Source organism: Falco rusticolus, chromosome 16, assembly GCF_015220075.1.
Source record: "Falco rusticolus isolate bFalRus1 chromosome 16, bFalRus1.pri, whole genome shotgun sequence".
Classification (NCBI taxonomy): Eukaryota; Metazoa; Chordata; class Aves; order Falconiformes; family Falconidae; genus Falco; species Falco rusticolus.
In genome coordinates, this window is record NC_051202.1 from 4,513,577 (window position 1) to 4,530,886 (window position 17,310).

At 41.3% G+C, this 17,310-nt stretch overlaps 1 protein-coding gene across 4 annotated transcripts in view; it reads left to right on the forward strand.

Moving 5' to 3' along the window:
- Positions 1–17,310, forward strand: part of ARHGAP32 (Rho GTPase activating protein 32) — a 257,950-nt gene that overhangs the window by 90,962 nt on the left and 149,678 nt on the right. For all 4 annotated transcript variants that reach the window (XM_037409775.1, XM_037409776.1, XM_037409774.1 and 1 more), the window contains one exon: positions 11,249–11,357. In XM_037409775.1, the coding sequence (XP_037265672.1) occupies positions 11,250–11,357 (108 nt within the window). In that variant the 5' untranslated portion in view covers position 11,249. The remainder of the gene's footprint in view (positions 1–11,248; positions 11,358–17,310) is intronic.

Consider the following 17,310-nt stretch of genomic DNA (forward strand, 5'->3'; position numbering starts at 1 on the left):
GTTAATGTCTTTGTTTTATGATGTGCCATCTCTCAGTCTCTCATCCAAAAAGAAAAATAAGTCTAAATTAGACTGAAGCCTTGGCTAATTGTTCTTTTTCTATTCATCTCTGTGGCAGCAGGAAACCTGGCAGCAGGGTTTCCATTCACAGCAGACATGCGTGCCAGCTCAAATGCTTTTATACCAAAAATGAATGGGTGTTGAAGGTAAAAATGATGGGACAGTAGTGGTTGCAGCTGTATCCTTGAGAACTCGAGGCAAGGGAGATCAATAATTTTTTTCTCCCTATATTGGGGGTTTTTATTATTCGCTGAAAAAGATATTTAGCAGTTGCAGATTATTCCAAAAGGGCAGAGTACATGGTTTTTTTGTTTGTTAAAGACTGCATGGGTCTGTTTATAGTGCTGGTGCTGGTTCTGCACAAGGTAAGAATGGAAATGTACTCTCAACCGCTGCGAGACATTTTGACCCCTGTAGCACCTTCGTCTTCTGGTCTGTGTACAGCTTTCAGGTACTGCTTCCACTTGTCACCCCTGTATCTTACTTATTGCACTGCTGCCACTTCCATTTCCTTCTCTTGTGCATCAGAAACACAAGTAGCAGATGGGTGGCCTGGGCAGATTTATCCTGGCTAGTGCTTTGCTTTTCCAGTATTGTGTTAGCCTCGGGATGACCCGTTTGTTTGTGATACACATCTCTCTGCTGTCGAGAAATAATTACAGTGTGGCTTTGCACATATTATGCCCATATGACCCCCATCTGGTTCAATCTGTCCCTGATGCCTTTCTGTAGTCATAGGCCTCCATTTAATTCCATTTAGCTGGTCAAGAGCAATCCAGTAGGAATAATAATAGTGAAACATGTTAGTAGTGATTTCTAGACATAGAAAGGACAGAGTACCCACGTATTTGCTGTTGATATAATTGCAATTGAGTGATAGTAGCACAGATAGGAGGAATGCTGCAGTGCTATGGTGCTAGAGCTACTAGTCATTTAAGACTAGTAATTTAAGGCAGAACAGTGACAGCTGGAGCTACTCTTTATTTATTTGCTTATACTTATCTTCTATTATTTGTTCAGCTAATCAGGTTCTGTCATCCCAGACTTAATTTCCATTCTTTTCCTTGTGAGTATTCACTAGCAACTCCACTTTGGATGTGGTTTTTTTTCCCCTGGCTTCTTCCACAGGGTGCCCCATCACCATGCAGTGCGAACAGTACATAGAGCATCATTTTTGCAGTGTCCTGGGTAGACAGAACGAGTAGCTCTAGGTAGGTGAGCAGCTCCATAGAAATGTTTTATTTAGGGGAAGGATTTCCCTACTAAGAAGCTAGCTGACTGGACAAGTTTTACATGTTGTTTCATGTTATGAACAGTTGTCACTTAATAGCATGCAAAGCTAATTGTAACTGATTAGTTGATTACACTTGATCATTCCATGTGCTGAAAGCATCATTTTTCCAGAATGTGCTTCTATGAGGAAAGATTAGATTTACCATGGCTTCACATTGGCACTGAACTGCAAACAAAGAGGAGATCAGCCCAGATGAGTGTCCTTAGATCTAGGTTTAGGTCATTACAATTTTGGAGTGTGCTTTGATCTTTGCTGCATTTGGATTAGCTGCAAACAGATGGGGTTTGTTACTGCTTTCTGTTATGGTAATATTTGAAGCCTCCAGTTAAGATCGGAACTGCTTTTGCTGGGCAGCGGGGAAGACATGAGATGAAGGGCTGACCCGGAAGAAAGCATAATCTTAATAAACAAGACAGACAAAATACGGGAGATTGCCAAGGAAGTGCAGGGAACAGGTTTTGACCAAGAGTGTGGTGAGATGGTTCCTGTCTTTCCGTCCTCTGGATAAGGAGTGGTGGCATCTGAGCCCCATCGTGCCAGGGTTGGAGCGCAGACCATTCAGACCATGGCCAGCGGGAGGAGGAGAAACACAAAGACTTCTCTGGGGAGCAGGAAGGGCAGGAGCAGCCATCCTGCCATCCTTTCCCATCTCCCTTCTGTGTTGAAACTTTAGAGCTGCTTTTAGTGATCTATTAACTGTAAATGAAAGGTTAGTACCCTTTTTCCCTAGAGGAAATTTTCTTTAATACTTTTATATTTATTCCTGAATCAAACAAGAGAAATCCAAGTCAAGGCTCAGTGATTCTGATTGTTCAGTGATTTCTTAATTCTTTTTCTAATACTGGGCAAAAGTGATAAGAAAAACCTGTTCCTGAGGATTTTATTTTATTGACTGCCACTGTGTTCTTCTGAAAGAAAATGCCAAGCACCTACTAAAACAACATCTTTTATGTATTGCCAAATAAAAGAGCAGGTTTGTTCAGTAATATATGTATGCAAAAGCATGAGGATTCAGTGATTATTTTTATAAACCTCTTTAATAACTAAGAACATGTCTCAGAGCTTGTAAAAGCTGAATATTCCAAGAACTTACTCTTTTCATAAAGTGTTTAAAGAAATTCCAGTTATGTAAAACCTGAATGCAAATTATTACAGCGCAGTTCAACAAAGCTTTTAGGTACATGTTCCAGTCCCTTCCAGAGCATGAAGTACATATCTCTTTATTTATTTACTTATGTACTTTGAGATCGGTATTACTGAGTTGAGACATAAAACACAGCCGGGTGAGACAAGAAGCAATAACCGGAGCTACTAAACTATGGCAGAAGAGCAGAATAAAAAGAAGGTGGGTCTGTTCACCCCCAATTGCCATTTGTTGCTTTCAGATTTAGAGAAGATTTACCAAAGGTGGTTTGGGGTTGACCTTGCAGCATACCTACAGAACTGTGTTTTGAGGAAAGGAAACAATAACAGTTTTTTGCTTTATAGTATGCTGTTGGCTTCTCCTATCCCAGTGTCCCAGCTACTGGGAAGAAAATTAACTCTATCCCAGCCAGAACCAGGACACGCAGCATCCCTCCTTACCCCTTAATGGATGTGAAGAGCATCTCTGGAGTGGTTAGCCATTTGATGTCTTGAAGGTACCTGCAACCTGACCAGTGGTGCCAAGGTCCTGGTGGTAGAACTACCATGGCTGGCTGAAGAGAGTAGGTCACCGTGACAGCCGGTGACAGCCAGCCCAACTACATCTGAGGTCTTGGTGAGAACCAGGCAGTGCCCTCAAGCACTAGAATATTCGCCCACGAGTGTGGGGGTTTTTGCTTTTGCAGCTGAGGGTTAGAAGATGTGTGTGATGCACAGCATGTGCTGTGTCAGGGATACTGAGAAGTCAGTTGGTGGGGGGGGGGGGGGGGGGGAAAGAAAGACTATAACCAAGACTAGAAAGGCTGCCTGTTGTACCTGACGATATCTTTTTGCTAAAATGACAACTGTCACCCAGACTTGCCCATTTGCCCACAGGTTTTAAATTCCAGGTGGTCTGGCAGCCCAGAAAACGTGGCTTAAATATTCTTGCAAATTAATAAACAAGATGTCTATTTTGAAGTCTGAAAGCTCAGTTATACCCTTGAGCAAAGATAGCTTAACTGTCTGACAGTACTGGAGCTTGTATTAAAGCATGTCCAGAGAGTTGGAATGAGGCGAGAAATCAATATGTTAATTAATCTCTGCAGTACTATGGGCCTTCTCTGCTTCCCTCTATAGATGTATATTAACAGTGGGAGGACGAACATGTCCATTCTGACATTGTAAAAAATTAATCAAGTGATACTGCTGATTTTAAAAAGATCTTTATTTAAAACTTGCTATCTTTCATTTTAAAAACATTTTTAATGTCATATATTCTTAAATGAAAGGTTAATCCAGAAAAAAAAAAGGAGAGGTTTTTCTCTTTCTCAGAGGAAAAGATTTCTCTCCTGAGAAACAGCTGAGAATCTAATTTAACAGGTGGTGATGCACATCAAGTGGGAAAGTGATTTTTATCTTCAAAAAATATTTTGTAGGAATAGGAACCCCAGAACTAAAAATAGGCGCTAACTAGTTTTTTGTGATCTTGTAAATTGCCTTCTAGAGTTGAATCACAATTAGTAATGGGGATCACACAATTCCTTTGACTGTGTCATAATAAATTGGTGGTCTCTAATGTGCTTCCCAACACAGGTATGGTTTTACCAGACTGGATTTGGAATTAGGAAATTGGAAAAGCTGATACTGTAAAGTATTTTAAAACTGTCTTTGTAGCTGTAAGTTACATGATTCATTTTTGAAAACAATCACAATCTGTAAAGTGGAATTAATCTGTCTTTGTAATAGTGATGATCCTGTTAAGAGCGCTATTCCCGTAGCTTGGTGATTTCCAGCCTCCTTTATTTGGGCACATGTCCAAATTTGCCCGTGAAGCATGACGTTCCTTGAAAGGTGCCTATTTGCTAAATAGCTGCATAGCAGCAACGAACTTGTTTTTTTCAACTTCTGCTCACACATACCTGTAGTTCTCAGACCCTCACAGATCCATGGACCACAAGCTGAGAATCACTGATCTAAACTTTGAAAACTAGGTAATAAGTACATCCTTATTAGCACAGGTAGTGCATAGAGTAATCCGGAGAAATTTACGTTGGTTTGTGCGTACTGATATTTGAATGATATTTCATTCAAATGCTTTTTAAAAAATATTCTCTTGTTGTAGCCTACTCTTATTAATTTTTCTTGTGCAGTGCCTTCCCAAACGATTGAATTTTGGCTCCCTGACTATGAACTTCCATCAAAAGTAGCAATTACAGCTTTCAACTTTGTAGAATCAATCACAGTAAACCATTTAGTTATGCCAGGTTTTCATTTTGTGGTCAAGAATTAAATACAATCCATTTACCATTTGTTTATTTATGAGCTATGCTTTAAGCTGACCTTGTAGGTCTTTTCTATCTTCACATTGTGTGATCCTTGAGACAGACTTCAGAAATCTTGTTTTATATAATACAGATGGACATAACGTAATCAGTAAGGTGTTGACAAAGCTGATTTAAAACATGGGAATGAAATCCTTTCAGGTCAACACTGGCAGCCTTCAATTCCCATCTCTTGTTTCATTTTTCCTGGGGCTCTTGAGCTATCTCTGCTTTCCATATTGCATGATTATTTTCTTCCTTTCCACCGTATTAGTTTTAATTTCATGGACACAGAGTTTACTTGGAAAATTGGGTTGGGGGAGGGTATGTGCATTTAGGTTTTTTCCAGTCTCTCTCATGACATTTCCTCCCTCTCCCTCCCCCCCCCCCCCCATTTATTTATTCATTTATTTATTTATTTATCCCCCCCCTGTGGTGTGTGTGTGGCACAAGTTTGGGATCAGAAATGAAGATGTGTCAATGTTTCCCACTTCATTCCAACTTCTGTCCCAAGTGTTTATAAGCTTTGGGTCAAATTTCTGCTCCTGTTACCAAGTTTTTCTATCTTCCCTTGTGGTGGTAAGGGGCTACCTGTATGATGTGAAGAGCCGTCTTATTCCGCTGTCATATATTGTATGGTGACATCCACAGTTCTTTACATATTTTTTTTCCTTTGTAGCATTGTGATCCTCATCTTGATCATGTTATTTTTAAACCATCTAAAGCAGAGTTTTCAAGGTGTCTCTCTGTCAAATCACCCTTGGCTTAGCTTTCCATGCTCTGATTGAGAGTCGTGGGATTGAATCCTGGAAACTCTCTGCTGGTTACATCAGAGAGACAGGAGAGACTGGAATACATCCAGGCTGATACGCTATACCCTGAAGGGTTAATACGCTCAGCATCAGTTTGAGGTTTCTGCAGCTGTGGCTCACCTGTAGTGAAGTCCTGAAGCCTAAAGTAAACCCAATTCTCATTTGTCTCAAAATATCTTGTCCGTTTTTGTGGTGGTGTGTGCCCCGCAGCACTGTTTGTGACTCGTGGACTTGCAGTACTGCGTCGCAGTTCCCTTTTGATCGCTGTCTGCTGTCTCTGCTGCTCTCCTCTGTCTCGAGCAGTATCTGTTAGCAGTGCAAAGGGAAGGGCGCTTGCTGAAGACAAACACGGTTGCTAGGAGGATGAGCCGAGTGGATGTACAGTTCCCTGCACATTGCATTTGCGAGCGATGCAAAGAGTGATCTGCAGTTCCTTCTTCAGTGCCCTGGTAAAGGCTGTGTTATTTTGGCCTTCTGTGCAAATTATTTGAGCGACATAAATACCAGTTATCATCAGACGCTGTTTGAAGCCTGTTGGTTTTCAGTAAAGATTTGTGTCAGCACGGGCCTTACTTAAACTTGGCTTTTTGGGTAATGTTTATATCTCAGGAAACACCAGTTTCTGTGGAGCCCTAAATCCTGTTGAATCGTTGATTGTATAGGGCAGAGCTGTGCTTTTACATTGGCTGAGAAATCTCCAGGCATGACAACAGTGTCATATAAATAATAAATAAACTAATAAATCAGTTATCATCGGCTCTCACCTCTTAAATTGAGGTCAGAAGGAAAAGTGATCTGTGGGAGAAGCAGCAAGGGAAGCTGAAATGCCTGATGTCCCCATGGGGGAGCACAACCTAAAGATCGCACTTGGCATTTAATTTTAAAAATATATAGCCAGTCTAAAATGAGTATCTGTCAAGGAGACAATTAACTATCTGATATGAGGAGTCTGACATTCAAAATGCTTCATGCTTCCATGCTGGCACGTGGCTTTCAGACCATCAGGCACCTCTGGAAGTAATTTGTCAGCACCCTCGTGTTCTCCCAGAGGAGAGCTATTAATTGCCGTGTCATCAGCATCCAGATTACATCAAAGTCCGTGACAATTCTGTTACTCGTACCGCTGTGGTCTACCACTGGGACGTGGGACGTGCCAGAGAACCTAAGTAAGGGGAACAAACATTCTGGTGGGAATCCCACAGTGTTTTACAAGTTTCTGTTCTGTCTCTTCCCCAGTTTTAAGGAGCTCTTTCCATAAACCTGCTTTTTACGATTCTTTCTCTCTTGTGCAAACAGAAGTGTGGAAGCACATCAGGTTTGTGGATGTGAGACTCCTTCAAACCCGTAGGGAAAGTTATTACCTAGTGGAAGTTGTATTTAATATTTACAATATTATAAACAAACAGTAACTCTAGAGTTTACAGATATCAAGCTTAATATTAGTTTAATTATCGTATAAAGCACCTGTACTTACGTATTCTAGGAGTATTATGTACTTCTGCCTTGCGAGGCATTGCAGTATATACTCCTGAGCGTGTGCAGGTAGGACTTGATGCTCGAGAACGTGGGACCGCAGGGGAGCCTGGTCAGGAGAACAGCACCGAAGTGTTTTAATTCCTGATAAGCAGATACGGAAATACCACAAATTGTGGGACCAGCAAGATGGATTTGAGAAGGTGGAAAAGGGCATTGGATGTTTCCTTGATACAACTGTATCAGGTACAAATGTACATGCTCTGACTTGAAGTTCATCGACTTGAAATTCATCAACTTGACCTACCGGAGAACTTTAAAGACTGGGTGTGAATGTGGGCTGTGGCTTTTGTGAAACGTCCTGTAAACATTTGTTCCAGTACATTTGGTTCTCAATTTACAATGAAGAAGGATTCATTCATCTGAAGAGAGATTGCTTAATGGCCTCTATACAGCCAGAACTTTTATTAATATAATGGTGTCAGATTTCATTTGAAGGGCATTCAGAGCTGCTAAGCAGTTGAAGAAATGGCATTTTAAATAAAATTGAATTTCTGTTCTTATATGGCTAGCATTAAATTCTGTAGTGGATTTCCAATCATTTACAACTCCCATGAAATAGCCAAACGTAGGCTTTCTAGAACACAACAGCTTCTTTAATTTGTTTGGCTGTTAATGTTTACAAAATGTACGTGTCAGTGTTTTCTATAAATGCTAGTGGGACTGTAGGTATTTTCCCCTCCCGTGAAAAAGAATGCATGGCAGAAACCAGGTAATTAGTCCTGGTATGGCATGACATGCGTGGTGAATCAGACATATGTATGTTGTGCTATTTATTCGCTCTATAAATTAAAATAATGACAAACACGCATAATGCGCATGCATATAAAGATGCGTGCATATGATTATACCTATGTGTAATATTTCAAGCTTGTCTTGGGGCGAGGCCAGGAAAAATCACCATGTCTGACTGCTAGGAAAGCTCCTTCCCCCAGCTGTGTGGCTCGAAGGTTTTACATGCCCAGGGGACATCTTCTTTGATGATCCTCTCAGTGACTGCAAGCAGACTGGCTCTTTCCCAGTTTACACCATCATCGGATTCTCATTTAGGGGCTTATAATGGGGCTCCCAACAAAATACAGGACTGCGTCCTTGAAAGTGAATGGCTGAGTTCCTGCAGAAAGTCCAGAAGTCGAGGGTGCGCGAAGAAATAATGCTTGGAAGTGTTGTTGCAGAAGGATGCCTGTCCTCTGAGTCTTTTCATGACGGCTTTCCAGGGACCTTCAGCTTCAGTTTCATTCTCTGTGTCATCCTTGAGGACACAGTAAAGTCTGTTCAAATTGTGTAAAAAGGGGAGTGTCTTGAGTAGCTGCTTTTCTTCCTCTGCTTTCCCCTTTCTGGCCCGTATTTCATTGCTGCTAATTCACAAAAGTTATTTTCCTTCCTCCCCATCAGGGAGAGGGAGGAAAAAGCCACTAAACTTAACATATAAGGGACTCCTATTACCTGTAGCATCTTCAGCCTTCCTTGGTCTTGTGTCTCAGATGGCATGGAATTAAATAGTTACTATTAAAGATTAATAAGGGTTCACAGATGGTTATCAAGTGTTCATAATTGTGTTGGAGAGAACATTGATATTTGAAGCGTCTTCCCAGGGGTAACTGAAATAATGTCACTATAACCAGGCTGAGCAGAGTTTGTGTAATACATACAGTGTGTTTGCGTACATCCATTTTATAATCTTCATTACCGATCTCTGCCCTCTCCTGTGTTGTAGGTTCTCTGTGGCAAACTTTCTAGAAAGTAGTGCCCGTCTTGCGCTGAACCTAAATGGCTTCTCAGGGACTTTGTGTGAACACAGGTCAGTAGTTTTGAAGAGACTTAGTCAAATCTTGGGAACGTCACCTGATGGCAGCAGGAGCTGTGTCCTTGGGCAGCCCCTGCAACATTAGAGACGCACAGAGTATTTCCTTCTCAAAAGGAAGCCAAATTTCTGATGACAAATCCAGGAGCAGTTGCCATAAGCTTGAGAAGTTGTGGAGTAAATTAATTTGTAACCCAAAGCGCTGGCAAAGCTGTAAATTCAATCTCATTATTTTAAAGTCTTTAAACGGAGAAAGCATGCATTTTGAAAAGCTGTTTGTTTTAACCATGGTGTAGAAAGGTGGATCTCGATCATGTTACACATCATTTTGTTCCATCACCCAGTGGTATTGGACTGGATGCTGTCTGACGGCACTGAGTAAAGCTGCTGTGGGGTGATTTCTTTAGAATCTTTTTGTACAACTGCAGTATTGCCAAACCCAAACATCTAGAAATTCTGAGGCAAGCCTTACTGAGCCTTTTTCAAAATCATGAGGTTGATTTAAAAAAATATAGATTGTTGTTGTTATTATTAGTGTTCTCATCATCGTTGTTGTTATTATTATTGTTATTATATTTAGTTTTTTCTCTTTTTTTTTTTTTTTTTGAGTTGCATGATCTGATTTTCTCAGCAACCAGCGACTTTCAACATTTATTTTCAGTTAAAATAAGTGGCAAACTTATCATGTGGTGGAGCTGGGGTTGTGAGAAATAGGCCAAATCTTCTTTCTCTTGATATGCAAAGAAGGAGAAATGAAAGAGCTGCCACTTTTAGCATCAAATTTCCAGGTTTACAAAAATCAAATTCTTTTGAATTGCAATATGTTGGAAAGGTGTGAGTCTCCCATCTGAGCCGGCATTGCACCTCTGTGTTCTACACCATGGTATTTTCATGCAGATTTTTTTCCCTGATACATACAGCTTCCACCGTGTAGGTGTACTTTCTCTTGCCTCATTAGGGACAGCCTACTTTCGATTGGGGATGTTTGCGATGCGAATGGCACGTGAAACCAGTTAGCAGCGTTAGCCTGAGGCATTGCGACTTCTGGTTTTCAGGCCCTTATTCTCTGGGATGTGTTTTTTTTATTAGAGCAGAAATGTGATCACAAAGCTAGGTATAAAATTATATGGGATATAATTTTGCAACCTAGCCATGCTATTGCTGTGAGTGTTAATTACTTCATTCTTAACCCTCATGTAGAGTACAAAAGAGAGTTAAATGCTTTGGCCCAGCCACTTAATGTTGTCGCATCAAACCGCATGCAGAGATTTCAGAACTTCAAATCTTGGATCTGAAGTAAAGGAGTTTCCTTAAACTGCTTTCACCAAGTTGTTTTAATCGAACGGGACATAAATCAGCATAGCCAACATTCAGCGAAACCAGCCCTGCTTTTCGGTTCGCGTGTATGCACTGTCGATTATCAAAATCGTTATCCTAAATAGATAAATGGTGATCTATTAATGAAATAAAAGCCTGCCCGAATCTCATATATAATGAAACCAGAACGGATAAGACGATTTCAACTGGCCTTTGGTAATTCAGTTCTGCACCCTAATCTCCACAAAGACACGCTGATGTGGCCTGCAGGTGCGGTATGGAACAGCTCCCTGGCTGTAGCAGCAACGTTGTCATAAGGATAGACTGAGAAGCTTTTATTAATACTTTTAAAATTTTCATTTTGAGCTTCTGATCTCTCTGCAAGCTTGCAATGTTCTCACAGGGTGTTGGAAAGATGGCTCCTTATCTGAACAAAGGTTTACCTTGATAAAATGAGACTGATTTGAGAGCATCCCCGCAGAGTTGGGGTGGTTGGAGGTGCTCACCCTTCAGACAGGATTAGTAAGAACGATGAGAGCTGATGGTTCAGGCCTGCGGATGTGAATTCAGGCTAAAATACAGAAACCGCTGTCTCAGTTCTAGGCAAAACATGCAGTGACAACTGAGGAAACAAATGTGTGCATTTCTTCTTATAAGGCTAATGTTGTTTGCCTAGGCGATAGAAGCAATTTTTCCGAAATGGACTGAAAATTGCTCCTCTGCATTTTTCTGTTTTAAGACTTGCAGTTGCGTGGTGATTAAACAAAATTATCCATTCATTGGTTAGGAAGTGCAGGTTTCTCTCCACAAGGTTTACACTCCTGTCCCGCTTGTATGACGAAGTATGAGAAACTTAGAAGTCTGTAAGATTTCTGCATTTGTATTGTTGTATGGGCCACATAACTGAGCACCATAGCAGACAGTATGTGGAAGTACCGAGAAATTGCCGTTGAGTATCAAACCTCTCTGTCCTCTTTTCCAGAATGATGAAGTCCTCTGTGCATACTGAAGAAGATGACTTTGTGCCAGAGCTTCAGAGAAGCATCCATCCCAGAGAGAGGCCAGACTGGGAGGAGACTCTCAGCGCTATGGTAAAACACCTTGTTGTGTTTTCTGTATGCATTATTTTCGCTTCGGAGCAATCTGCTCATATATTCTAGTTATGCATTGATTTATGCTCCCCGAGTTTCAGATTTGTAAGTGGATTGCATAGTACTTTCAATGAGACCAAAATACTTTCCTTCCTCTGGCAGTTTGTCAAGGAGAGAGAGAAGGAGCATGCATAACGCTTCTGCCCTATTAATATGTGCCCCAAAGCAGGTCTAGTAACCAATTAAAAGGTCCATAATGTCACAACGATTTTCAGTCTGCGTTAACCTCTTTTTCAGCAAGATTCTTGAGCACGAAGGGAACTTCTTGTAAAAACATGCTCTTTGAAGCATGCAGCATTGTGGAAGAATAATATTTTTAGCAAAATGCTTGCTAAGTCTACAGAAATAAAACCTCAGCCTGAAAGCTAACCTACCATCAAGAGGGAGCAGAACTGCAGAAAAGCAACTGCAAAGGTGCTGTTCTCATGCATACAGAAGCCACTACAAGAGGGCAGTGGGCCACAGACAACTGTATTACCTTGATATGTTTATTTTCTTTTTAAATAAGTGAGTAAAGTACCTGCAGTTCCACTTTACCAACTCCCTCTAGCATTTGTTGAGTTTGGAAGGTCAGATGTTACTTTATTAACAGCCAAATAGGGCAATCTGATTTTTTTTACCTTGCCTCACAGAAGCTTGACCTGCCTTGTTTCAGTGTAGGAGGGTCTGGAAGCTGTATCTTGCTTGTTATTTTCAGGTTTTTCTAAATTGCCTCATTAGCATACTAAACTGAAGAGGAAATTGCCTTCTGCCACAGACCTTGGGTAGGGGGGAAGGTTAGTGTTTTCCAGGATGGCAGTGATGCTCTAGAGGGACGGGCATTCCAGCAGCATGGCAAAGATTACTTACTGTGATGTGGCACCACTGACAGTTTTTCCCTCTCAGTGGATCATGCAGCAGGGCTTGAGCCTGGAAAAGCCATATGTTCTCTGCTCCTGGACTGCCAGCAGCGCAGCAGCAGCAGCATGAGAGGTGGACTAGATTTAGCTGTACTGCAGGACAGTCAGGTTCATCTGATGTATGGGGCTGAGGGGTACTCATCCCAGCGGATTATTGGAGGTTTAAAGCACCATTAATATCTAGCTGGGTCATGTGAAGCAGGTTTTGGATTAACTGTTCTTTATATGATGTTCAGAAGATGTGTAGGTAGTAAACTCCCTACAAGCCAGGCATTTATTTTAATTTTAAACAGAGGAACAAAGCTAAGTACTATGTTTTACTCTTTTAAAAACATCATCTAATCCCATGTAATACAATGGTAATATTTTGCTCCACACTTTTTTTCAAGCCAAAAAACCCAAACCAAGGCATAGGCTTGACCAGCGTTTTTGTCTGCTGGTATTTTCTGTGATTATTACTCTGCTTGACTCCTTGCTTATCCGCAGTTAATTTTGACTTTTTGCAATTGTCACTTCCTAAGTATGTTTTTTCTCCTATGTGGATATTTTTTCCTTCTCTCCGCCTCGGCCAGCAGTTCATGCTGGTGCCGCCCGTTTGAGAGCGCTGCCTGTTCTAATCAGCGTTATTCAGCCAGCGGTGCGTGCTCCCAGCCTCGGTGCACGGTGCTGCTTAACACCCTGCAGCCGGGAGCCTTGTGTAAATCACTGCCTGCCACTGTGCTGTCTGTAACCTCAAGGTGTGTTTCAGGAATGTGAGTGTAATTCAGTCTCTCCACCTGTAACACAAGTTAGCTGGCATAGCTCATTTGTCATTGTTTTTTGTTCGGTTTTTTTGCATTGTTGATTTACAGTGAAGGAAAGGTTCGTCTGTTCTGGCTCGATACTTTCCTTGTTCTCATCCAGGCTGTTGCGCTCATGGATGTTGTTCAGTATTCAGCTCTATACTGCAGCCTGCGCATACGCATAATGTTCCTCTCACTGTGCTATTAATTCACTTTTTAGAACACGTCCTCTTGTGCAGCTCTACGCCGGCAATATAAAAACTGAACAGTCCAGGTGGCTATAAAAAAAGAGATTTAGAGGATGATAAACAAGAAAATTCACGTCTAAGATTTGCTGCACGACGATTTGGTATGATGAAGCACAGGGCTGCATGTAAAGCTACTGCACCTGTATCTATAGCGGCTTGGATTTGTGCTTACAGCATTTTGACCTCTTGGTCCTCTGAAGGCATTGTAGATGGGTAGAAAAACCTCACTTGCTCATGTTTGCCGTGTTGAGTGAATCAGATTTTCACTTTCAACCTCTGCCTTATGTCCAGTCTGAATGTACTATTTACAAGATGTAAATATTTACAGAACAGTGTTCAGCACTGGTACTTTCTATTCTCTGTTTAGCCAGTGCATCTACTATATTCTTGATCATTTTTCTTGATCATTTAAAACCCGAGATTTTTTTCCTTGCTCTTTTCCTTCATTTTGCATTTTTAGCAGCCTCTGGTTTAGCCTTTGCCCAGAGCACGCTCCTTACATGGTATGTGAGTTTCTCCTAGTGGCATAATACATTTAATTTTTCGTTAGCAGTTAAGTTGCAGACTTCAGGTTTTGTTGTTGCTTGCTTTGTCAGCCTGTGGGGAAGGGAGGCTGCCAGGGGCTGGGAGAAGTCGGATGTAGCTGTGCTGTTTTCTCCTCTCCATTGCTTCCTGTGGCAGGCAGCTGGAGACCCCACGGGGTGCGAGGCTTTGTCACTTTACATGAATTTCACGTTCTGCCAGGTGAGCAAATGCTGAGACTAGCGACACTATGGAGAGCTTGGGAGACTCCGCTACAGTTGACAGACCGGTGACGCTCATTCATTTGTCTCCTGAACTTTGCTGTTGTACATGTTTTTGTACTTTGGGAAAAGGTGATTTATGCGTTCACAGTTAGATGAACGTATACAAGTCCCTACTCCGCTGCTTCCCTTTTATCCGCAATATATTTTGAAGTGCTTATTATTAATTTATGTAAGTGCTTTGTTTGCAGAGTTTTTTCTTAACAAGAAGTAAACTAAAGGTCTTTCTAAATGTAGGGAGGTTGAATGACTTCCTATACTGTTAAATATAAGGTAGGGCAGAAACTCCACTTTCAATATTTCTGCCGTTGCCAGCTTATTCTGGGCACTCAGTAGCTTTAGTCCCTTTTTTGATACTATTTTTATCATCTATACATGTATTATTTGTACTTTCACCTACTTCTTAAAACTGCTTGTTTCTTGTTTGTGGTTTAGCAGAAAGGCAGATGATTTTGTATTGGAGACCTGGTTTGCCTGGGCACTTCTGGTGGATCTGGAAACCTCGTAGTAGTTACGAAATCCAGCGTTGTGGATTTTGAGAACCAGGCTGAGTGAGATGCAACACTAGGTGGACAGACTTGACCGGAGTTAGATAATAAGACAGCTGCCTGGGTAGTCCTCAAGGACTGCTATATTTTGTATTCCCCCCCTGACTCATGTTCTGTATTTTTAGAATTTGATCATATTAGATACACTGTTTTTCTCACTGCTTCAGCCTCCTATTCCCACCGCGCGGCTGGCCTGCTGGGTAACCTTCGCACATGCCCGTTTTTTCTTTCTCTGCTCCAGTTTGGAAAATGCAGTTAACGATACTGACTTTCTTTGGAGAACACTTCTGAGTTCTAGGGAGGAAACACGGTATTTGAGCCAAGTGATATTGCTGTATATGGATTTTCTAACATTTCTCTGAGGTAGTAATGTTATTTTAAAGGAAAGGAGTATCTTTTCCTTGTAAGGTCCTGAAGAGTGCTCTGTGTCTGTTACAAGAAATGAAGCTGTGAAAGAGCCTCTATATAATATTTCTCATACAAGCCTATAAAACGGTTGTTCTCAGCTTGTCATCAACTGTGGCATAAATTGATATCTGTGCTTAATATTACGTTTCCCTTATGTTACTGACCATCTGACTGACCAAAGCTGCAGGGCTTTCAGAGCAGTGTGCCTCTCTCCGCAGCAGGCTGCTGTGCTTACAGACATGCACGCGTGCTCTATCCCTGTTGCCTTTTTTCTTCCATTTGTCTGAATTTTGTGGGGAAGCAGGATTAAAACAGTGAGATCAATGTAAAAATCTTTGTTTATGCACCCTGCTGAAAGATGCCACCTGAAACGACATTAAGCTCATAGGCACTGGAGATAAGTGATATACTCACTCCAAAGCTAGAAATAGGATTTCTTTTGTGTGTATATATATGTGTTTCTGAAAAGGTCATTTTTTCTGCAGCGTCTGCCACCTCTTTCAGCTTTGGAAGCTTTTAGAAATGAGGCCCTAAAGCTGTGGTAGGTTTCTTTACTGTGAGATTTTTTTTTTCCGTAGTACCCTGAGCACAAGAATACAGGTGATCATCCTGACACCTGGTCACATCTGCAGGGATTCATTCATGAGTAGATCATGGCTGGATGCGACCGAGAGTTCTTCACCTGGAGGAAATCAGCCTTTCCCACCCTAGTACACCTCTGAACTGTTGCTTTTGGGATCTAGAAGTGTGATTACCCATAATGAGGTTATTGAGATGATAGCCGTAGTATTCCCAAGGGTTACTAGTTTATAGCTAGGTTGCCTAGCAAAGGTGTGATGTGGAAACCTCTAAATTACTGATGGGAAACCATCAGGCAACCTTGAATTTGGCAAATGCATAACGGAACAAGAAGGCAGGCTGTTGGCAGTTGGGACATATTATCCTTTTCGGCTATGCAGGTGGAATTTTCTTAGGCAAAGTGGAAGCGTACAAATGTTTTAGATGGGCACAGGTGTTAGACCCTGTCCTCTGAAGTCCCTGGAGTAATCTTAGTTCTTCTATCAGGTGGATTTCGCGATCTCTAGTTTTTTCAGCATTTGAGACTAGATAAGGCACGGTACCATGGCTTGTGAAGGTAATAAAGGCTCTTTAATGAGACCTCAATATATCACTCTGTTAAATCTGGGACATGGCTGAGGAGAAAACTATTTTTAAATGCAATTTATAAAAGCGTGTAGACATTAGTGAATTGTAAAGGTTTAAAGAAAGATTTCACTCTCCTTAGTGCAGGGCTTGTTTCGCATTCCTTGTAAAGCACATAGCCCAGTGCTGCCACAGATCTTGATTGTGGCTTCTGCAAGAACAGGTGCAAAAAATAGGAGTATGTAGGGTTTCATTTTAAATTATTTTTGTTTGATGGGTTGTGTTTTAATTCAAAAAAACATTGGTCATGCTTCTGAGTATGTCAGTCCTGACCCAAGCTAACATGAACACTTCCAGGAACTGAAATTATCTCATTTCAGCAACTGAGATATAGAGATATAATATCCTTTAATGTGTAAAGATTGACATTTGGATTTTTTGTTCCTGTGGCTTACGGCTCTTAGTGCTTTGTATGCATATGACCCGACATCAGAGTTACAGTATCTCATTGTGAGCTCTTAAGTAATTGTGCTGACAGTTTTGTTAGAGTGATCCTGTTTTCAGATGGGTTATATGCATCTGAACGTCTATACATTATAGACTTATTTAGGGAAAAGAAGAGTGCTTTTGAGCTCTGAATGCCTACCTGCAGGTTCTTTTTACAAGTCCAAAGTTTTAAGCTCTCAAGTGCAAGGGAAAGTTTTAGTTGATAGGTAGCAGAAATTCTAGGGTTTTTTTCTGGTTTTTGAACTACTCGGACAATTCAGTGTAAACAGACTTTAGATATTTCTTCACCTAGATGCTCCAGCAGCTGGCTCTTGGCTCTAAGCCTTAACAACCATTGCATTTCTTAAGTCCTATGGAAAATGTTACCTTTGAAGTTTGGAGGTTAGTTTTGTGCTGAGGAAGGCTGTCAGTCTTTGGACTAGCCTGGGTTCGTAAGTCTGCAGTCACTCTTGCAGAAGCTGTGGCATGGCTTCTCTGTCCAGCAATCAGCAGCATTTTAATGTGAATTGCTGCAGTTTCCGCTGTGGAGCAGATGGGTCACAGGGCGCCATTGGT